Source organism: Sylvia atricapilla, chromosome 2 (genome assembly GCF_009819655.1).
Source record: "Sylvia atricapilla isolate bSylAtr1 chromosome 2, bSylAtr1.pri, whole genome shotgun sequence".
NCBI classification, from domain to species: domain Eukaryota; kingdom Metazoa; phylum Chordata; class Aves; order Passeriformes; family Sylviidae; genus Sylvia; species Sylvia atricapilla.
In genome coordinates this window covers 113,333,758-113,357,042 of record NC_089141.1, presented here as the reverse complement: position 1 = coordinate 113,357,042, position 23,285 = coordinate 113,333,758, and the positions used below count along the sequence as shown (strand labels likewise).

The 23,285-nt window shown below is 43.3% G+C and overlaps 1 protein-coding gene across 1 annotated transcript in view; it reads right to left on the bottom strand.

The window, feature by feature from the left end:
- The window catches only part of HLCS (holocarboxylase synthetase), a 118,474-nt gene that overhangs the window by 6,360 nt on the left and 88,829 nt on the right, over nt 1-23,285 (bottom strand). Inside the window, exons 7-9 of the mRNA XM_066314180.1 lie at nt 5,299-5,366; nt 4,056-4,216; nt 443-557 (exon numbers count right to left, since the gene is read on the bottom strand). Of these exons, the coding sequence (XP_066170277.1) occupies nt 443-557; nt 4,056-4,216; nt 5,299-5,366 (344 nt within the window). The remainder of the gene's footprint in view (nt 1-442; nt 558-4,055; nt 4,217-5,298; nt 5,367-23,285) is intronic.

Below are 23,285 nucleotides of genomic sequence, written 5' to 3'. Positions count from 1 at the left end.
CGTAGCCCTTCTTCTGATTTAAAAGGTATGTTCCTCATTTAACTATTTGTCATGTTACAAAAAACACATAAATTTGCAAAAAAAAAAAAAAAAAAAAAAAAAAAAAAGGATGGAGTTTTCAGTATGTTCCACTGGTTTTGCAATAAATCAAGGAGGACAATTTCCCTCTCCCATGTAATGCTCTTCCTTTGAACTCTACTACACCAATCCAGATGCCTGCATTTATGCTTTGCTTGTCAAGCATATGGAATTATTAAGAAGAACAAAAACATTTACTTTTTGTGCTTCCTCTGGATACAATGTTGTGCTTTATTTCCTTATGCCTGCTGTCATTACTTGTTCTTGTCGTTGCCATTTTTACTGATACAGACACTGATAACAAAATCCTCAAGAATAAAAAAAAAATAAAGCAGCACAGAAAAGCTTGAAAATAGACATTTACCAATGAGAACATGAAATGTTGTTTCAATGAGTGTTGAGTTTACCAGAACTCCACCGAGCTTCATCAGATCACTGTAGTAAATATCATTTGGCCACTTCACTCGCAGCTCAATGTCCTAAGGGAAGAAAAAAAGACGTTTATTTAGGGACATTTATGGCTCATTCATCACCCCACAGTGTGTAGAGAATCATGGAGTGAGTTGGATTGGAAGGGATCTGAGAGATCATTCCCACCTCTTGGAATCATGGAATGGTTTGGGCTGGGAGGGACCTTCAAAATCATCCAACTGCCACCCCAGCCATGGCAGGGACACCTCCCACTGTCCCAGGTTATTCCAAGCCCCAGTGTCCAACCTGGCCTTGGGCACTACCAGGGATCCAGGGGCAGCCACAGCAAATCTGGGAATTCCAGTCCAGCTCCTCCCCACCCTCCCAGGGAAGGATTTTTCCCCAAAATCCCACCTGAACTTGTCATTTCTTAGGTTGAAGCCATCCCCTGTGTCCTGTCCCTGCAGCCCTTGGGAATTGTCTCTCTCCAGGTTTCCTGGGGCTCCTTCAGGCCCTGCAAGGCCACCCTGAGCTCAGCCCAAAGCTTCTCCTGTCCAGGCTGAACAATCCCAGCTGTGGCAGCCTTTCCTCCCAGCAGAGCTGCTCCAGCCCTCTGCTCATCCTGGAGCCTCCTCTGGGCTCTCTGCAGCAGCTCCACGTCCTCCCTGGGCTGGGAATTCCAGGGCTGGGGCAGCTCTGCAGGTGGCTCTCACCTGAGCAGGGCAGAGGAGGAGGATTTTCTCTCCCTCTTTGCCACACCCAATGTGCTGCTGTCAACTGCTCCTCACAACGAGAATCTCCTGAAGTGCTCCACAAGTGCTACAGAAAATGTAACCTGGCAGGAACCAGCCAAGGAGACAGTGACAGCTTGAATTTTGGAAAGGAAATTCAGCAGACAGGAGAAATCCCAGTTCCCAGCCACATAAAACCTCCAGCAATGTCCTGAAGCCATCCCTGCTCCTGGCTGGGAACACAAACTGAGCCCTGTGACCACGTCCCAGCCCCACAGAGCAGCTTTTGTTGAGAGCACTGGGGCTGAGCTGAACTTTGCACTGGCTACTTGAACGCAGAAAGAAAGCAAATGTGCTTCCTGCAGCTTGAAACACTGCCCATGACTGCGACATCCCCGGGGGCAAATTATGGGAGGTGCTCCAGGCCTCCAAGAGCCACATTCCCTCCTATTGTAGGGGATGAAATCCCTTTACAGGATGTGTGAAAGCTGCACCTGGGTCTGTGTCTACTTTCCTGACAGATTTAAAGGCCAGGGAGGAGTCCATGACACGTCCACTGACAGGAAATACTACCTGATTTTGCTGTCAAAGCCTTCTGAGGGAAAGTATCACCAACTCACGTTCCTTACGGAAAAGAACTCGGGCTCCTTGCGCTGGGGAAAGGTTTGTGGGAGGCTCTGGAGGAATGCCACAGTGGAATGGTGTTATCAGTGATGAAAGGGCTCCCAAAGGGGGGAACACACACCTGAGAGACGCCAGGCAGTAGCTCTGTGACTGAAGTGACAACAGTGAGGCTGCTGGGTGTTCTCATGACTTTGCCACAGAGTGGATTCACACAAAATGTCACAAAATACGCTGGAGATGGAGCATGTTCTGGTCTTCCCTCACTAGAGAGAGACTCTGCTGTGCTCAGAACGGGACAGCAAAGCATCCTCTTGATTGAAAGGCCATCTGCATCCTCAGCATGAACATCTGACAAGGGAACTTCCAATGGAGCCCTGGGATCTGCTCGGAGAGGACCCACAACAAGGGCCTCGGCTGCTGCTGGTCCAGCAGAGTCAGGAATTGTGGCCATCCTAAAAACTGAGACATGGCACCAGCCCAGAGGAGGCTCCAGGATGAGCAGAGGGCTGGAGCAGCTCTGCTGGGAGGAAAGGCTGCCACAGCTGGGATTGTTCAGCCTGGACAGGAGAAGCTTTGGGCTGAGCTCAGGGTGGCCTTGCAGGGCCTGAAGGAGCCCCAGGAAACCTGGAGAGAGACAATTCCCAAGGGCTGCAGGGACAGGACACAGGGGATGGCTTCAACCTGAGAAATTAAAGGAAAAAATTCCTCCCTGGGAAGATGGGGAGAGGTTGGGCTGGAATTCCCAGATTTGCTGTGGCTGCCCCTGGATCCCTGGCAGTGCCCAAGGCCAGGTTGGACATTGGGTTTGGAGCAGCCTGGGACAGTGGGAGGTGTCCTTGCCCATCCAGGGGTGGGAATGATCTCTGAGATTCTTTGCAGCCCAAAACCACTCCATGATCCCAGGGCTCTGTAGATTATCCCATTGCTCGTGGCTGCTGCAGTTGGTGTGACACGGACATAAAGAAAAACCTTGCAGTGTTTAGAGTCTAAAGGGGAAATTCAAGCACTGAGTTTTTTGGTAAATTTTTGAAATTTCTTGCTGTAACATATTTGAGTCTTAACTCTGTTTTGCCCCCCTGCCAAGGGCTGATGTCCCCTCAGGTTCAGCAGATCTGTCCTGGTCACAGAAAGCTCTTTATTGTCCCAGTGCTCAGTACAGTACACACATTATTGACCCACATTTTTTACATCGATATTTGGTTCTTCAGTCACCTTTTTTTCCTTTTGAAGGGAAGAAAATTAAAAAATGCCACAGTAGGGCAGGCACACAGAAGCAAAACCACCTCCATTCATAAATCAGCTCCTTCCCCAGTCATCCCCAGATTTTATAAAACTAACTCTTGTCCCTTCGTTTTTAAGTGGTCAAATTATCCACTCCAGCCAAATATTTTTATATTGCAAATTTTAGCCCGAAGCATTTTTGTTTTTCCAGTCAGGTTATGAAGCACTGAATTTAGAAGGTTTTAATAGAAAGGCTGACAGACCCTAAACTCCAGCAAAGCTACTGGGTGCCACTATAATAAAGTTCATGTGTAAATGTGTATAAGTCATTGATTTTCTGTAATATAGGAAACATATGCTTTAGTTAACTACCTCTGTAAAATACCAAAGTTTTATAGTTAGCAAATATTAGGAAATGGTAACATTAAAAAGGAGATATATGAGGTGATAAAGAAGACTGGTTCTTCATTTTAATACTGATGACAGGACACTTGATTCCCTCTCGAGAGCAATTCTCCTCAGTTCTTGCTTTAGAAATCAGTTTTCAACCTTAAACAAGGGTTGGAAAAATCCTTTAAAAGGGATAAAGTGACCACTGAAACAGCAGCAACAAAAAAGCAGAAAAGGATTTGTCAGTTTTATTCATTTTTCCCTCCTCCTTATTCTCCTTCAAAATCAAAACAAATCAGCTCCACTGTTGGGCAAACAAAATTGACTTTTTCTTTACTGCTGAGGATTGAGGCTTAAGTTTCATGAGATTAAGAGTGAAATGAGTGCAGTGCATTTGATCAGCTCAGTCAAAGAATACTTATCCTATGGATATTGGATTTCTTCAAACATATCAATAATCAAACATTAGGAAGGTTAAATTTAGGTTCCTCTTAGTGCTGAAGAACTGAATTAAGCCTTCAGCCACAGAAAAGACACAGCCAAACCTTGAATTTAATGGGAATGGGAGCAGGAATTTTGAGATGAATTAGAAAGATGTACCTCATATCCTGGAATGGATCTGACTGCCTCCACCACTGCCAAGGACACCAGGTGTTGGATAAAAGGAATTCTCTGGCCCAGGTTGGAATGCAGAGGGATGGAGATGTGCAGAGTGGACAGGGCACAGCCCACGGGACTGAGCCAAGCGTTTCCACCACGACCTGGGCAGGGAGAGGACAAAGGGTAACTTCAGCTCCAGAGAAGAATATTTATAAAAAAAAGATCACTTTGTGAATATAGATAACAACTAAAGAGACAGATTCAAAACCATCCATCCAATAATGTACCAAAAGTCCTTTAGTGGAGTTCCTAAACTAATTTTGAAAGAAAAAGGGTTAAAGTGCAAAGCTTTTTCTCCAAAAAAACTGAGATTTTTTTTAATATTCCCATCCCTGTAAGTATTCAAGGCCAGGTTGGATGGGGCTCTGAGCAAGCTGGTTTTTTGGAAGGTGTGGCAGGAGGTGGAACAAGATGATCTTGAAGTTCTCTTCCAACTCAGGCCATTCTCTAATCCTGTCCTGAGGTTCTGAGCTGCCACTCAATTTCCCAGCATGTCCTAAATCCCCTGCTTCCAGGATTCTCCTGGCCTCTGCTAACAGCCACATTTCAAAAGATCTTGCTTTATTCAAGTGGAGAAGCATTTCTGAAGGTGCTCTGTGTGCACCCAGAAATGCCTCCAAGCTCTGACCCATCCTGCACTGAAAGCCAGGGAATCATCTTTCCACGGATTTGTGCTCGGAAAAGCTCCTCGGGCCACACACTCTGCTCTTCCAGGAGAATAAATGTGGCTTTCAGAGAAGTGCCAGCATTTTTCTGGGCAAGAAACACGACTTGCTTACATTTTATCTGCTCAGGCAGGTCCTGCAGACTCCATCTCAGAGCAAGTCAAGCCCCAGTCTCAGTTCCAGTGAACCCAGTTTCAGTTTTAATTTGGAGCTCTGACTTGTGTTACACTGAGTGTAGTGATGGCAGTTTTCCTGACTGGAGAAACCTTTTTTGGCAGGAACCAGGAGACCACTAAATCATTTCTGCAAAAGCCACCAAACATCCTGAAAATGTTTACTTTGGTCTCTTTGTTAACTTTTTTGGGGTTTTCAGTTTGAATCTGCAGTTTGAGCGGGAGGAGGAGAGGACAGGCTTATTCTACGGGTTATAGGATCAAAAATGCTCATAATGCATCTTAAAATGTCCCATTTCGTGTATTTTAGACACATTTACTAGTAAAAGGAGGAGATTTACTCACCTTTGCCTTGTGTTTGTCGAACAGCCACTGCTATTAAACCCATCTCCTCAGGCAACTCGAACATTAACCTGCCAATTAGGGAAAAAAACCAAAAACCCCACATGCTTATCAGCTGCAACACTAAGCTACATTCATGAGAATCAAGGCTTAAATATCAGGTAATATTTTATGTTAACGTTGCACCACCATATTTTTTTTTTCAGTTAGCATTTAGTCCTCATCCAAACCCATTAGATTGTTAAAAAATGATTGGCTGAAAAACCATAATGTAAAACATTATGGTATCTGTTAGGCTCAAATAAGTCAGAGCCATAGTTCATTTAAGTTTTGTATTTCTTCACTTTTTCCTCAAGTGCTCTCTTTTTTTCTTTTTTTTTTTTTGGGTGTCCCTATCTTCAGCAAGTGACAACCAGCAATTCTAAACATTTGTTTCTACTTACAGCAAATTTTTGTTCATACTACAAAATATAAGAGCAGCAGTTTCTGATTATTTAGAAAACCAATATGGTGGCAATAAAGCAGTTTAAAAGATACACTATCCCCTGAGAACTAATTATGATTTAACTACAGTAAATAAATCTACACCTTCTGAGAGCTCTAGAGAACACTGGCTTATTTTAGGCTTGTGTTCTGCTTTTAAAATAGTTTCACTTAAAAGAATACTAACTTTCCTCTGGGGATAAGTAGAAAGTGCACTTTAACACCACCAAATGAGTCAATGCTACACTTAAAAAAAAAAAAAGGAAAAGAAAAGAAGAAAAAAACTCTACTGTGAGAACCTTGTTCAAGGCACTTTTAAACAGATCTGAACTGTACCACGATCCTCCTCCATTTCATGGTTTTCAGGAGGAGTTATTTAAGAGATAAAACATATTCAGGATGTTGCCTGTGAGGTGAGCCCAAAAAGTGATGCCTAGCCCACAAATCTGTTTCTCCCACAGGCACAAACATGATGCTGTTCACCCCTATAAAAGCAATCTTGTCTCGGGGGTGAGGGCAGCCCAAATGAGAGGAAAAAAAATCCCACTCACAATGAGCTCAGTGATTTCAGTTGGGTTTGGGAGCTGTTTCAAAAGCTCTGTAATTGAGGAAGAGCACGAGCAGCCAAAGAGGAGCTGTGAGTGTCCCAAAGACACAATGTCCCTGTGCTGGTGACAAGGTGAGGAACCATTCCTTGCTCCTGGCTCCACAGGCTGGGACATCAGCAACTTCTGGGGTTGTGGCAGCACCAAAATGCAAGAAACCCAGAGACTTCAGTGTCTCTTACAAAAGCCTAAATGTTAGGAAAAACTTTTTAATGGAAAGAGCAATAAAATTCTGGGATTGTCTGCCTGGGGAGGTGGTGGAGCCACCATCCCTGGATGTGTTTAAAAAGAGATGTGGGAAATAAACCCCTCAGTGCCATGGTTTAGTTGAGGTGGTGGGGTATGGACTGGATCATCTTGGTCTCTTCCAACCCAGTGACTCTGGGATTCTGCTCTCATGATATTTATTGGAAAGGCCAAGCAAAGTCTGGATCACAAACGCCTTTGCTAATTGCAAATCACAGAGTCCTGGAATGGTTTGGGTTGGAAGGGACCTTGAAGATCCAGCTCTACCTCCTGCCATGGGCAGGGACACACAAAGCAGCAGGAGCTGCACCAAAGCCCCACAGTGTTTTCCCACCTCATTCCTGAGTCATGGAGATGTCATCAAAGGCCAACAGCCAGAAAATCTCTTTGCCAGTCACCTCCCATGGAACACACCTTGAGAATTGTCTCCTCTGGACACTGTGGATCACATGCTGAGACCAGGCCCACCCATCCACCACCTTTAGCAGTAAATTTTACCTCTTGACACTAAATCCCAGGATCATCAAAGCTGGAAGAGCGCTCCAGGATCCCCCAGTGCCACCAGCATCAGCCCAGCTCCTGTCCCCAAGGGCCACCTCCAGACTGTCCCTCTAAAGCTCACCTGAACTTCATCTCAGCCCTTTGGCTCTGGAGGAACCTGCCCTTGGGATGGGAGGGACCATCCTGGAGACTCCTCACAGCCCTCAAGGGGCTGAGGCTGGGAGCAGATGGATTGGGAGTTGTGGCCCCCTGAACATTTGCTGGATGTGCAGGTGCCTTGGGCTTGGATTCCATGGAATGCCCAAGGTGGGAAGAGCCCCTCAGGATCCCCCAGTGCCACCCCAGTGCCACCAGCATCAGCCCAAGGCCTGTCCCCAAGGGCCACCTCCAGACTCCTCCTGAACACTCCACAGACAGTGACTCCAAACCTCCCTGGGCAGCTCATCCCAAGGCCTGACCACTCTGCCAGGGAAATTTCCTTGCCCAATCTCCCCCCTGAGCCTCCCCTGGTGCCATTGGAGCCATTTCCTCTCCTCCTTTCCCTGCCCCTCCTGGCAGGGACTTGTGCAGAGCCACCAGCTCCCCCCTGAGCCTCCTTTGCTCCAGCCTCAGCCCCTTCCCAGCTCCCTCAGGAGTTCTCCAAACCCTTCCCTGCCCTGGACACACTCCAGCCCCTCGGGGAAAATCCCCCAAAGCTCAGGAGGTTCCATCCCTGTCTTCTGGCAGCAGCCTGAGTATAACACCAAGCCCAAGCTTTTGCAACATAAAAATCTAATTTAAACTTGGACACAGAGTTAGGACCAGATTACAGGCTTTGTTGAAACACACAGATTTCTGTTGCTTCTCCATCCACATATCTGTTTTTATATAATGAAAAAAAAAGAAAAAAAAATCATCTGCTGCCATGAGGGGAGGAAAATAAACAGAACAGGAAAAAAAAAAAACTTAATTAGGAATGCAAAACACAGGCTTCCACAAAGAGATAGAATTAAAAGAACAGATGATGCAGCTCTTGGAGGCTTGGCAGCAGGTAACAACTTATTACACCAGGAGCCTGAGGTTGGACTTTTAAGGGTCACAAAGAAATCCTTTGAAGGACACGATGTGGGGAAGTTGTTGATTCCCAGACTGATAAAGACAAGAGACACACAGATTGATTTTTACTACTTCCTGAGATTGGGCTGGAATTAACACGAAGGCAGTGATAATAAAAATCTCCCCCCAGCTTCCTGCCTGCCTTCCCCCAGCTTCAGAGCCCTGTACATGGGGCTGTGTTTGTTACTTTGGTGGCTTTTTTTTTTTTTCTTTTCTGGGAGAAACAACTTGGATTTTCCTTCACCAGAAGGATCAACTGTACGTGCACTTTTTTACATATTGACTTCCCTTCTTTTCTTTCAACTTAATCACTTGCAGACTCAACAATTTGGTTTTTCTGCAGAGTGGCTTAATCACAGTGCTCACCGCATTTTCCCCCCAAGAAATTTTTATTTTTTTTTCCTTCCTTTTTTTTCCCTCGTGCTCTTTAACCATCTTGCTCCGAGCATTAATTCCAAAGACCACAATGAGATACAAGATTATGGAAACATGAAATGCCTGAAGATAAATTTACCCATCAGGAAGAATATCAGATGGCATCTGTATGATCGCAGGAGATGATACTGGAATTTTATGTAAATTTTTCCTTTTTTTCCCTTCTTTTTTAACATTTTTGTGGTATTTTCCAAAATTTGAGAAAGGCACTTTGGGCATACAAGAATATTAAAGCAGCTGAAACAGTAAGAGAGAGGTTCTAGCAGAATTTTTTTATACAAATACCCTCCTCCCCACCCTGCAGTGCACACTAAGAGCGCTGTCAAGAGTAATAAACAACATTTAATTATTCTACAGAAATTCCAAGTGTAAGGAGGACTCTGGCCTGCCAGCACGACGACTTTTCATCCCACGTGAACATAAAATGGGAACTGAAACCCCCAAAAACTACCTCTGAATAATGTTAACAACTATAAATTTCATTGATGTTGTGGGTTTAGGGTTGAAACTCTCATTAAAGCATCCTGCTGTGTTACAGTATTGCAGAGGCATGACCACAGCCAGCAGTGAATTCCAGATGTTAAAATACCTGGGCACAAGAGTTATGGGCAGATTTGCCCCTTTGCCTTCAAGTTCCTGGCCTGAAAATCTCACTCTCAAATAGGTTTTTTAGAGAGTACTGTAAAAACCAACAATTCCCCTCCCAAAAAAAAAAACCTCAAACAAAGAAACAAAACCCCAAACCCTTAAACCAAAAAAATCCAAAAAACACAAAACATCAAAATCCTCTCGATTTTAGTCAAATCAAAGAATTCCAGAATTATTTAGGTTGATGGGTCAGTTGGGGGAGAAGACACCATGAATGAGAGTAGGTTTGGATTAGATACTGAGAAAAAAAAATCCTGCCCTGAGAGGGTGAGGAGACCCTGGAAATAATTCTCAGAGCAGCTGTGGCTGCCCCTGGATCCCTGGAATTGTCCAAGGGCAGCTTGGAGCAGCCTGGGACAGTGGAAGGTGTCCCTGCCCATGGCAGGGGGTAGAATTAAGACAATCTTTGATGTCCCTTCCCACCCAAACCATTCTATGATTCTATTAAATATCAAACGAACGTTGTTATTGAACATCATTAAACCCCAAAGCAGCAGTTTCTGTGAGTTACCCCAATTGGTGGTAAAAGCCACCGAATCAGGAAATATGGGAAATCCTTGATGTAGGAGAATCCGTGGATGGCTGGGACAAGGAATTCTGCCCACCTGGATATTCCAGAACACGTGGGTTTATTGCAGGGGTAAAAGGGTCCTGCCTTCAGCCCCCAGCCTGGGCTGGAGGGGATCCCAAAGAGAGAGGGAGAGAGAACAGCAGGGGGAGAGCTGAGAGAGAAGGGAGAGAGAGAGCAAAGGGCAGGGGAGAGAGCAGGAGAGTGAGAATAGGGGGAAGAGGAAGGGGGAGAGTTAAGAGGAGAGGTAAGAGGTAAGAGAGCGAAATCTTTGTTACAATCCATTATATCTCCTTTTGTGATGAATATTCTAATTCACAGTGACCAACCAACACAAGACACAAAATCCTATAGAATCTACATACAGCCTGTAAGAACTACTATATCACCATACTGTGTTATGTTTTAAACTCTAAAAACTACTCTTTAGACTTTTCTGTTTTGCTCCATTGACCTTTGGATCCCTCAGCCAGCAGAAAGGGATTGTTCAATCCAAAGGGATTCTCCTGCAGCCAGACCATTGTTTTCAGGTTCTGTAGGAACTAAGACTCAGTATCCTACAACTCACAGTCAGCTTTCATTTCTATTTCGATTACAGGTTTCATATTTTCAGAATCTTTTGCTAAGCAATCATATTGATAAGCTTTCCCTGATTCATCTTCCCCAACACCTTGAGGATGAACAAACCCTGGATTCAGTTTATTCAGGCACCTGCTAAATGGGGTTTTATGGGTGGCATCTGGGAAAGGCAAAGAGCTGGTCTTTCCAAACTCCCACACACAAAAAAACCCCCTGTCACAACCCTGAGGAAAATAATAAGGACATGAACAGAGTCTGCTTTGGCTAAAAAGGGAATCCAAGAGTGTTAAAAAAAATTTACAAAAAAAGATGGAAGCAAGGAGGAATGCTAAAAGGAGAAACACAGAAATATTGTCCAGAGAATGGAAAGCTCAGTTATGGCAGAGATTGGCAACAATCTCCACTAGCAAGAAATGACAACAGAACAGAAGAAAAATTTCTTTTTCTACAGAAGAAAAAATGACAACCAGAACTTCTACTGGAATGTGATTTTAAAAAAAATAATAAAAAAGAGGGAAAAAAAATGTGGGCTCTCAGCTGACTGAGGCTAAAACACAGTGGATACACCTAAGGCTGAGTTACTCAAGGAATTCTTTTTTTGCCCAGGTTTTCACCAACGAAGTCCTCCAGTGTTGGAACCCTGGAGGCTGAGAATTCCAAGCTTTCTGTGTTAAAAGGTGCTGATCCTCAAGCAAGCACCACATTGGACTTGAGGCCTTGGAAGAGGCTCCTGAGATTGAGTGACAGCACTGGGGTTGTGGGTGTGCAGTTTTGTACTGTGTGATCTCACAGGGTGAAAAACTTAGATTTAAGAATTTGGTATATAGTAATACATGAGCCAAGATGGAGGATTTGGGGTGTTGTCTGAGTCCTTTTTCTTCGTCTTCTTCTTTTTTCCCTGGTTTGGGTGGTTTTCTGTAAATGGCTGGAAAATTTTTGCATTGCAGGCTTTGGGTGGTCATTATTGGGTCAGAAATATAAATAATAGAGGTGTCACCTCATTATTGGGTAATTAGCACTTAAATAACCTTGGGAAGAGATAGACATACTTCATTTAACCTCATTTCTCTGACTTGCCAGTTAGAGCTCACGGCTGGTGAGTCTGTAAATAGATAATAAATAATAAACATCCAAGTCTGAACACAAAAATCTACATTTCCCATGTTTGATCCCAACCTTGGCAAGGGAAAAAAGAACCCAGAACCTTCACACTCCAGGACTTTACACAGAGTTTGGGGAGAAGAGGAAACACCAAGAGCAGAAAAGAGTTGATCTCATAAATCTCTTGAGAAATCCTGGCTCGATTAAGTTGGTGAGAGCAGATGGGAGGGCAGTTCTCCCATCCTCATGGTCAAGGACATGAGGGGAAGTCCCAGATGAGGAAGGAAAACATCTCCAAGCTCCTCTTTCAAGCATCCCCTGTATCCAAGCCAAGCCATTGAGCAGAAAGTGTCTGGATTTTGGGATTGAAAATACTGGTTTTGTGCTCCAGCTGTGGGTTGGACACAACTGCAGATCCTCAGGGGTTTGTCCAGGACTTTTTCTATTCAATATCTTTATATCCTTAATAAGAAGTGAAGGAAAGGAGGGAATCCAGGAAAAAATGGCACACAGATCCATCCAGTTTGGGAATAACACTGAACTGTGGGGATAACTTAACACTGGAAAAGGATGTGGAGTTTTTCCAGATCTGACTGGAAAAAGCTCTGAGTAAGGTGGTCAGAATTCACTGTTGACCATTAAAAGAAAGAGGTTGGACTAGAGACCTTCAGGGTTTCTGAGTGGTTCTTGACTCCAGAAAACATCCAGAAACTCAGCACCTCTGGGGTTTCCAGCAGACATCTAGGTTTGGTTGAAATCAGCCAGAAATTAGAAATTGTAACTATTAAATCAGAGATTTAGCCCCAGTGGTGTTCACTGGAATCCCATCTCCCAGGCAGGATCCTAAAGCCATTTGCACACTCTCTTACATGTCTAAATATTCACATTTCTCCCTCTTCCACTTTCCATGAGGCGTTTTATACACAACCAGGTGCTCCCAGAAGACTGAAACCCCCCCAGGTGAGACAAGGAGAACACCTCAGCTGTTAATCCACCTCAGGCTGATTTAAATGACAGAAATCTCACTTAAAACCAAATCCAGCAAGAAAAAACCCCATTTACCAGAATACCCCCGGTGTGACATGAATGCACTCTTCTGTTTCCAATGCAAAAATCCATCGCTCCTTTCACTTTCTGGGGAAGTTTCCCCACAGCAAAGTCAGCACAGAAAGGGCTATTTAATGTCAAATTCTCCTTGAACTCCTTGGATACACCAAAGTCCTGCACCAGTGAGAAAAAGCATTAAAGGGATTACAATATCCCAGCCACGGGGAAAGCTTAAAAAAAAAAAAAAAAAAAAAAAGTACCACTGCAACCTTGCACAGCTGGTTCCTTGTTACCTCAAGAAACGCCACAAAAAGAAGATTGTCCTGAACGAGACACGACATTTCCAGCAAGGAATTATTCTCCTGGATGAATGACGTGGGCTGGGAGCTCACAGATCCTTTGGCTGGGTGAGTAAATCCTGGAGCAGGGCAATAACAACAATTCCTTTGCAGGGGAAATGCGGGATGGAGGCTCAAAAGCAGAAATGAAAAGCTGCTGTTGGCAAAGGGGAAGCAACAGCAAAAGATGCCAGGGGAGAGAAGGGAAGACTAAATCACCTCTTTCTCTTACCACCCATGTGCTCATGCTTGATTTAAATTATGGTATTATGGCTTGGGAATGGTTCATGCTTTGCTGGTGGAATTGCTTTGAGAACCTGGGCCTGCTGCACAGAACTCTGCCCTGAATTCCTCTTTTCTTTTTTCCCCTGCTCGCTGCGTTTTCCAGCTGGTAATTTTCTTGCCTCTCTATTTTTATACCTGATATTTTTATAATTAGTCCTTTGTCTGTGTTCATAGGCTTTTTTCCTCTTGAAAAAAGAGAAAAGGAGAAGAGAATTTTCAAACACAGCACCATACAGGCGGAGGTGTCAGGAAACATACCCAAACAAGAAAGGACTCCAAAAAATTAGTTTGCCAACAAAATGCCAGTAAAATTTGAAACCTGGGTTCAGACACACTGGTCATGTTCCAAAACTGCAAACTTAAAGAACTTCTTTATTCAGTAAATCAGCTTCTCTGTGAATATCATCAAGACCACGAAGTTACAGTAAAGGAGGGCGTTTCCAGGGCAGATGTGAGGAGAGTTTAGGAGTTTGTTTCAATTTCTAATTTGAAAAGCAAAAACTTGTCCTGTTTTGAACAATTTGTTTCATTTTTTTCCCATCTAGTAAGTCATCTTTTCAATCCATAACCTTTCTTGACTTGAAAAAGCTACCTGAAGCCAAAAGTGAACAGGGGATAAATGGGAATGAAACAGATTTCATTTGGAAACAGAACTCCAGTGCCAGGATTTAAGAAATAGAAGATCCACCAGAATGCAGCGAAATACATTTGTCGTAACATGGTAAGAGCAGAATCTTCAGGCTAGAATAAAAATGATAAACATATTGATCAAAGCCAGATCCAGCCCTTCTTGTCTGAGGTAAATAAAAACCCCATGGATGCAGGAATGATTTGGAACATCCTGACCACTGCAGGTTGTGCTGATGCCACTTTGAGCACTGATTTCACCCCAGCTCAGTGGGGACCCAGCCTCGGGACTGGGTTCTGTGAACCTCAAAACCTTCCACAAAACCCAGTGTGAGATCCTGACCCTGGGATGGGGCAACCCCTGGGATCATCCAGGCTGGGATGAGCAGATGGAGCAGCCCTGGGAGAAGGATTTGGGGGATAAGAGCTGGAGCTGCCCCAGCCCTGAGCCCCACAATGAGGGGGAATTGTGTCCCTGTGTCCCCTCAGGTGAGAGCCACCTGCAGAGCTGCCCCAGCCCTGGAATTCCCAGCCCAGGGAGGACGTGGAGCTGCTGCAGAGAGCCCAGAGGAGGCTCCAGGATGAGCAGAGGGCTGGAGCAGCTCTGCTGGGAGGAAAGGCTGCCACAGCTGGGATTGTTCAGCCTGGACAGGAGAAGCTTTGGGCTGAGCTCAGGGTGGCCTTGCAGGGCCTGAAGGAGCCCCAGGAAACCTGGAGAGAGACAATTCCCAAGGGCTGCAGGGACAGGACACAGGGAATGGCTTCAAAGTAGGGATGGGATATTGTGCAGGAACTGTTCCTTTGCAGGGTGAGGAGTGTTGGGGAGGATGAATCAGGGAAACCTTATAAATATGACTGCTTAGCAAAGATTCTGAAAATATGAAACCTATAATCAAAATAGAAATGAAAGCTGACTTTGAGTTGTAGGATACTGAGTCTTAGTTCCTATGGAACCTGAAAACAATGGTCTAGCTGCAGGAGAATCCCTTTGGATTGAACAATCCCTTTCTGCTGGCTGAGGGATCCAAAGGTCAATGCAGCAAAACAGAAGTTTAAAGAGTAGTTTTTAGAGTTTAAAATATAACACAGTATGGTGATATAGTAGTTCTTACAGGCTGTTATGTAGATTCTATAGGATTTTGTGTCTTGTGTTGGTTGGTCACTGTGAATTAGAATATTCATCACAAAAGGAGATAGAATGGATTGTAACAAAGACCTCAGGCTCTTAACTCTTCCTCCTCTCCTTCCTGCTACACTTAACTCTCTCAGCTCTTACCCCTTACTCTTACCTCTCCTCTTATCTCTCCCCCTTCCTCTTCCCCCTACTCTCACTCTCCTGCTCTCTCCCCTGCCCGTTGCTCTCTCTCTCCCTTCTCTCTCAGCTCTCCCCCTGCTTTTCTCTCTCCCTCTCTCTTTGGGATCCCCTCCAGCCCAGGCTGGGGGCTGAAGGCAGGACCCTTTTACCCCTGCAATAAACCCACGTGTTCTGGAATATCCAGGTGGGCAGAATTCCTTGTCCCAGCTGCCTGTGGATCCTCCTACAGAGGAGGCCCTGGAATAGAATTCCCAGATTTGCTGTGGCTGCCCCTGGATCCCTGGCAGTGCCCAAGGCCAGGTTGGACACTGGGGCTTGGAATAACCTGGGACAGTGGAAGATGTCCCTGCCCATGGCACGGGTGGGATGAAATGATTTTTAAGGTCCCTCCCAGCCCAAACCATTCCATGATCCTGTGATATTTTAAGAATGCTCAGATTTTCAGAGGAAAACAAGCCCATGCACCAGAGCAAGAAACATTTCTCCAAAACGTCAAATCCATTTTAAATCAGCATTGGCTTCACTAATTCACAGTGTGAGGCATCACAAACACGAGGATCTCAAAAATAATCCATGGTGAAGGTGAATTTATACAATATTCTTTAGCCCCCTCTGAGATAAAAAAAGCCCAGTGAGACCTTTGCGCACACACAGCGATTTAAATGTGATTTTCTGGCCAGTTTCTAGTCTGGGTGATTACATTTCCTTATGACAATTTCTCTGCAATTTACCAAGACATCACTTCATTTCCTGGTTTAAATCACAGAGGGTGTTAAACATGTTTGTTAACATGTTTTGCCATGTTTGAGCAGAGAAGTGATGAAGTTATTCCCAAACAGCCACTCCAACGGGGTTCATGTAGAACAAAAGATGCTGGATTTATCACGAAATTCAAACAGGACAAATAGTTATGATTTCTAATTTTTAATTTTAATTTTTTTTAAAATTTCTGATTTTAATTTTTCATTTTAGTTATTAAACCAGCACAAAGAAGAATTGTGTGAGCTGCCCTCCCAGGATCCTTCCCAGAGCCTTGCAAAGCGGGAAAAATTAAAGCATTTCAACAACAACAACAAAAATTCTGTTCCTTGTTAAGGAACTGTGAAAGACCTAAAAAAAATTTGTAATAATGATTATTTTCCTTATTTAAATTAATATTTTTTCCTTTATCTTATCATTATTCAAAGTTTCATCTTTACTTAAAGTCACAGAAGTAATTTATACTTAGGGGAACCCTCTAAAACTTTTGATCTTTTTTCTCACAAGCAAATTCTCACAATTAAAATTTGCTTTAATTTCTTTTATTTTCTGCCTGCAACATCCATTGTGCTCAAAATTTAGGTTCTGGATGACTCATGCAAAAATAACGCAGAAAACTCCCAATTTTCTTAATCCAATGCTAAATTAAAATTAATTCTAATTGTTTTCCTCTTTCTGAAGGCACATAAAACAATTTTCCTACACTTAAACAAGAGGAAACATGTTTTCACACTGACGTTCCCTGTGTTTAACCCCCTTTCTGAAAAAAAAATATATTAAATGTAAATAAATAAATAAATTTAATTTTAATTAACCAAAAATTCAGGCACATTTCTCCATTACCTCAGTTTTCCTTGGTCAAAAGCACCTGAGCCTCAATTTCCAAATTCTCATCTCCCACCGTTTAATCGAAAAACAGACACAGAAAGTTTTAAAAGTCCTAAACGCTGGTGCATATTCTGATTTTTGGGACATGTATGGTACAAACATCATCATGAAGGTGGTTACTGGACACATGACTTGGCATTCAATCAAATCTTCCTAATTTTTCCCAACTGTGGCTTCCTAAATTGGCAGTTAAAGCACAATTATTTCACTTGTGTGTCTTTTTTCCTATTAAGAATGGTGATACATGAAATCTTTGGGGAAAAAAACCCAAATTATTAACATCTTGCTGTGCAAAAGCAATCAAAACACCCCATTCCTCTCATGTCAATAAAGCCAGAATTTAATCAAAAAACTCCCACAGATTAAAAAAAAAATCAGGTTTTTAATTCTTCTCGAAGAAAAAAGTAGAGGTGGAACACTGAGAAATTTGTAACATAAATAATGTAAATATAAATTAAAATGTAAGAGATTAAGGAAAAGTTTAATGCAAACTTTGGAGGGAAAAAAGGTGGTTTTTGTTCCGAAGTGTTGTCAGTGAGAGCTGGTTTTAAAATAAAATTCTTAGGAAATGGCAATTGAGCTCTGAAATTGCAGCTTATCCTTTGAAATCGTTTGTTGGCAAGAAAAGAATATTATTTTTAGAACATTATTTATTTATAATATTATTTTAAAAATAATTTTTAATGTTTTTAATAAATAAAAATATTTTAAATAAATGTTAATATTTTTTAAAGGTGTTGTTGGACCCAATGGGATGTCTGCCATATACATAATTTTTCAAAGGGGAGAGAGATTGAGAAAAGCTGCTCTTCTCTAAGAGGAGGAATTAATTAGTCTGCAACAATGCCATTTTTCCTTTAAAACACATTAAGTGAACATTATAACCAACACCCCTAAATAAATCTCCCCCTGAAGAAAGAACAGATGATCCTCCAGTTGGGTTTTTTTCCTTCCCCTCATTTCAAGTCACAGACTGAGTTAAGAGATAACGACCCAGAAAAAAAAAAAAAATTATCGCTTTTCTCACGGCGAATTAAAGAAGGCAATAAACACAATAGCTGAGCTCAGCTGGCTCTGCTTGTTCAGAGATCTGATCATCAAAACACACAAAAAAAAATAAACCACCAGAGTTCCATCCCCTTCCCAGGGCCAAGAGAAACCACAAGATTTCTAAATTCAGTATTAAAGCCCCACGGCGCTTCTCTCACGCTCCGAAAGCGTCCGAACCAAGAACAGGAAAAGTTCTGTTTCCAAATACGTTGCTGAATATTTGGAAAACCCCTCCTCTGCTGTTGGGCTGTGCCAGCTCCAAGGCAGACTCCCAATAATTCATTTAATGGGTGATTAAGAATGGATTTCAAAGTGAGGAAGTCGCGTTTCTGCCGGCCACAGCATCCTCGGCAGGCTCCAGGAACAGCCAGCACAACGTGGGTTTGAACCACAAAATACACAGATTTTAGCACAAAATACAGCTGATACTCAAAGCCCCAAACAGGGGATTTCTTCTGTCAAGGTGGGAAAAAAAAAATCACCCTGAAAGTCTCCAGTTAGCATTAATTTAAATGCTTCACAAGGAAGAAAAGCTGGAAGTTCCGACTTCTGAGAGGTTAAAATACGCCCATCAAACATCAAAAATTGTACATCAACAACAAAGAAACATCAAAATATTGTACAAATAAAATATGTGCAAATCATTCTTATCCTGAGAGGTGGGGGATGGGTCCCTACAGAAGGTTTGGGTTGGAAGGTGAATTTATCTTGGATTTTGGAGTCTTGACACTTTTCTGTTTGATGACATCTGCACGTAGCAGAGGATGAAACCTGGATATCCCAAATAGCATAAAAGAAAAAAAAAAATCTTTGATTCTTGCATTACCTCACCAAACCCAGGAATTGTTTCCAAATACTGACTAAAAAGTGTGTCAAACTCTAATTCTCTATCACTAGAAACTGTTTTTAGGTTTAGGAAAGGCTGAAAAAATCGGGATTGTTTGAAAAATTGTTCAGCCTGGACAGGAGAAACTTTGGGATGAGCTCAGGGTGGATCCAACAAGGATCCAACAAGAAACGTGAAGAGAGACAATTTCCAAGAGATGGAGTGACAGGACAAAGGGGAATCAATGCTCATGGAGTAATAATTGAAATCAGAAATTAATTTCTGAACCATCTGGCAGATCTCTGGATCCTCCTTCACTTATTTTTTTGTCCATTACTCAGCTGTAAAGCAAAAGGAAAACACGGGCTTAGAAAAGAAACTTTCTCATTCAGTTTTGCCACCGTATTTCTTAAAAATCAGGTGTTGTGAGGTGGTGTTTTATTTAAAATGAAAAAGTGAGGTTTTATCAAGGGTTAGGGCATTATGCAGCAAAGATTTCCTCTGGCTGGAGGAGAAAAATGTGGAGGAATGACTTAAATGGGAAATTACAGACACAGAGATGCAAAACTGCTGAGAAACAGATTCCTAAAAGAAATAAATATGTGGAATAGAAGAAAAAAAAATCAGTAGTTATTCACATTTGTGTGAAGTAAAAAAATCCATGGCTCTAGCATCTCCCAAGGATTTGCATCCACGGCAAAAACGAGCCTCAGCTGCATGAAGAAAGCTGAAATCCCAGTGTAAAATTGAGTTGGTTCTGATAAGGACAGCCTGAGTCTGACACACCTTCACACCACAGCCACAGAGAGCTGGAAGGATCCTCAGAAAAGCTCACCATGATGGAGAAACAGCTCACTTCAGCAAAATTCCTTTTCCTAGCAAATTCTAAAGGTGAAATTCCTGCACCTGCGTCTCTGAGCTGAAATGTTGTCCCATTCCCACTGAAAATTGGGAAATGCTCATTTATTTTCTTCCTGTACCATGCCTTGAGTTTCTTTACACTATTCTTGTGTTCTTTTGATGAAAGAAACACAATTAATTCTTCGCTCTCCCACTCTCCCCACGTGAGGAATCATGTTTCCTACGTCCTGAACCATTCCCTGTCCCTGCTTTGTACCGTGCCCAGCAAACCCACAATTTCTGAACCTCTTGCTGAAAACTGGGCCAAAAACCCCAGTTAAACCCTTCCAGTGTTGAGCAGAACTGGAAGGATTACCTCGACATTTTTAGCACATTTTTAAGCACTTTTCTGTGGACTTCAGTGCCACTCCTCACCTCCTTTGTTACAACAGGAATTTATTTTTATTTATTTTTGAATTGCTCACTCAAACTTCCAGAACATCTCACAAGAACTGATATTCAACCACTCTCACTCCATTTAATGATTTGCATCTGACTGTCTAAATCACTTTGATTTATCAAGGTCTGAGTTTTAAACCCAGCTTTTCATAACCTTACAAAGATTCTCCCAACAAAGAGGAGTTTTTGATAAGGAAACTTTCAATTCTGTCACCCAAATTATTAATGTGACAGATCTGAAGCCTCAGCAGTCTGGCGTAGGAAGAAACTGAAGATTTTAGATTTAAGGTTTAAGAATGGCATCGAAACCCTTCAGCTGTGACACGGAGGAGTTAAGCATCTAAAATGGGAAAGATCACTGAAGAAAAAAAAAAATTATCATCTTTCCTTTTCTCCACTAAGAGAATTTTAACAAGCAGCTCTTCACAGAAATAATAAAGTTGCAGTTGTAAATGTCAACTGTTTGCAGCTGTCTGTCTCCTCCACCTTGCACAATATATTTAACATTGAATATAACTGAGAAGGAAAAAGGGGAGGAAATACTTTTCACATATTTTTTTTAAAAAATCATCTTTTTCTACAAGTGCTCTATAAATAATTCTGACTTTTCAACCAGGAACATCAGAGAGAACATTGTACTCCTATCCACCCAGAATAAACCAAATAAAATTGATTTTCCTATCACTCTTGTTTTATGGGATAACCTCTCCAGTGCAGCAAATAAAACCCTCCTCGTGTTCCCTTTTTATCATTCTGTCCAACATCCAGAGTCATCCTGCCCCTGGAGGGCTTTGTCTCATTCACAGTTTGTAAACTCTGGGTCAGGGACCTTCATTTTGTGTCTGTGTGACTCCTGGTGGCATCACTGGGGTGGCTCAAATGGTGCCACAAAAGGAATTCAAAAGGACAAGAACAGGTGAAATAAAACAATCACACGGCAGATCTTCCATCTTTGCAGTTTCTCCATCAGGGGAACAACTCTTCTCTCCTGCACACAAAATTCCTGCCAGTATCAGCACAATCCCAGAACTGTCCAGGCTGGAAGAGCCCTCCAGGATCATTCAGTGCCACCATCCCTGGGTGCCACCTCCAGACTGTCCCTCTAAAGCTCACCTGAACTTCATCTCAGCCCTTTGGCTCTGGAGGAACCTGCCCTTGGGATGGGAGGGACCATCCTGGAGACTCCTCACAGCCCTCAAGGGGCTGAGGCTGGGAGCAGATGAATTGGGAGTTGTGGCCCCCTGAACATTTGGTGGATGTGCAGGTGCCTTGGGCTTGGATTCCATGGAATCCCCAAGGTGGGAAGAGCCCCTCAGGATCCCCCAGGGCCACCCCAGTGCCACCAGCATCAGCCCAAGGCCTGTCCCCAATGGCCACCTCCAGACTCCTCCTGAACACTCCACAGACAGTGACTCCAAACCTCCCTGGGCAGCTCATCCCAAGGCCTGACCACTCTGCCAGGGAAATTTCCTTGCCCAATCTCCCCCCTGAGCCTCCCCTGGTGCCACTGGAGTGTCCCAGTGTGAACCCACAAGGGTCCCTCTGGGGTTTTGGGGCTCTGCCATGAGCAGGTGACACCACAAAAGCCCTGTGGTGTGGGCACAGGCTCCCTGGGGTGGCACCGTGTCCTCTGTGTCCCCAAAGCCCTCATGGCATCCTCTGTCACCCACGCCCTGCCTGGCTGGGGTGTTGGCATCCATCTGTCCTGTCCCTGTGTCCCCTGCCACCATCTGTGGGGCTCTGTCCCCATCCATGAGTCCCTAGGGTGTCCCTCCTCATGTGGGTCCGTGTCCCCACCCGTGCACACGTCCCTGTCAATACTTGAATAATGCAACCACATTAACTATAATTAACAAATCATTATTAATTATATTTATGTAATTAATATATAAAATGCAATGTTATTTATATTACTATGTTATAATTATTATTACTATGCATTTCGTATATTGATTATAATTATACCTTATAATAAATTAAACAAATTTATACTATAGAAATATAAGGTGATAAAATATATTCAATAATAATATAGGAAAATATGTGTTATATAAATATAATATAAAATATAGAATATATAGCATATAAATTATATATATAATATAAATATATATAGAATAGAATATAATAAATTCTATTTATTATATTAAAATATAATATTAAATTATATTAAAATAAATTATGTTTCTGTCCCCATCCTGTGTCTTCTCTTGTCCCTGTTCCCTGCCAGCAGAGCCCCTCACTGTCATTCCTGTCAGGGAGTGGTGGGGAGCAATGAGATCCCCCTGAGCCTCCTTTTCTCCAGGCTGAGCCCCATTTCCAGCTCCCCCAGCTGCTCATCCCTCTGATGCTTGGAGTTTTCCCTTTGCTGTATCCCAGGTTCTGTGGTGCCCAGGGCTGCAGCTCTGAGCTCACAGTCAGTGTCACTCAGCTCTGCACACAGCAGGGACACAAAACAAATCCTTCTCCTGCTGCACACCAAGGACACCTGGGACAAGTTTTCAGGCCCAAAGCACAAACAAGGGTGGGCTGAGGAGAGAGAACAAGAAGGATGGGACTGCATCACCTGGGGCTGGAACTGGACAGTTCAACCCCAATGTGCAAATGGAACAAAACTTTTATAGAAGGGTGAGACCTCATGACTGGTCATCCATTTTGGGTCCGTTTTGTGACCATTTTGTGACCATTTTGGGTCCACCTTGGGTGTAGCCCTGGCCAGGCTCTTGTCCTGCCCAAGGTGTATCCTTTAAGGCCTTTCAATAAATATCTGCTTTATTCTCCAGCTCAGTCCAGTCCAGTCTCTGTTCCAAGAACTGTCAGCCTTCCCAAGGCATCACCAGGATTTGTTTTCCAGCCCCTTCCCAGCTCCGTTCCCTTCTCCACACTGGAAACAGACACCAAGAACTGACTTTTAAGACCAATAAATGAATTCAGCGTGGGCCAGTCAATGGGTTCTTGTGATGAACCAGTTCAGATGACACCAGAGAGACACTGAGGGCTCAGCTCTGAGTCCTTCCCACGTTGGCTCCTCTCAGGCACCAAGAACTGGCACATCCATCCCCAAATCAAACACAGCCAGGATCAATTAAACCCTTTGCCAACCTGAGAACCTCCTTCTCCAGTGGGGTTTTTCCTTCTGCAGATGCTGAAAGCTGAGACACCAAGTGCCACAAGCCAAGTGCAACAAAAGGAGGGGAACCCTCACCCTGGAAATCCACATTTACAGGCAGACACTACCTGGAGAGATCCTCAGTGCTCCAGCAACAACCAAAGACAAAAATCTATTTCTTTTTAA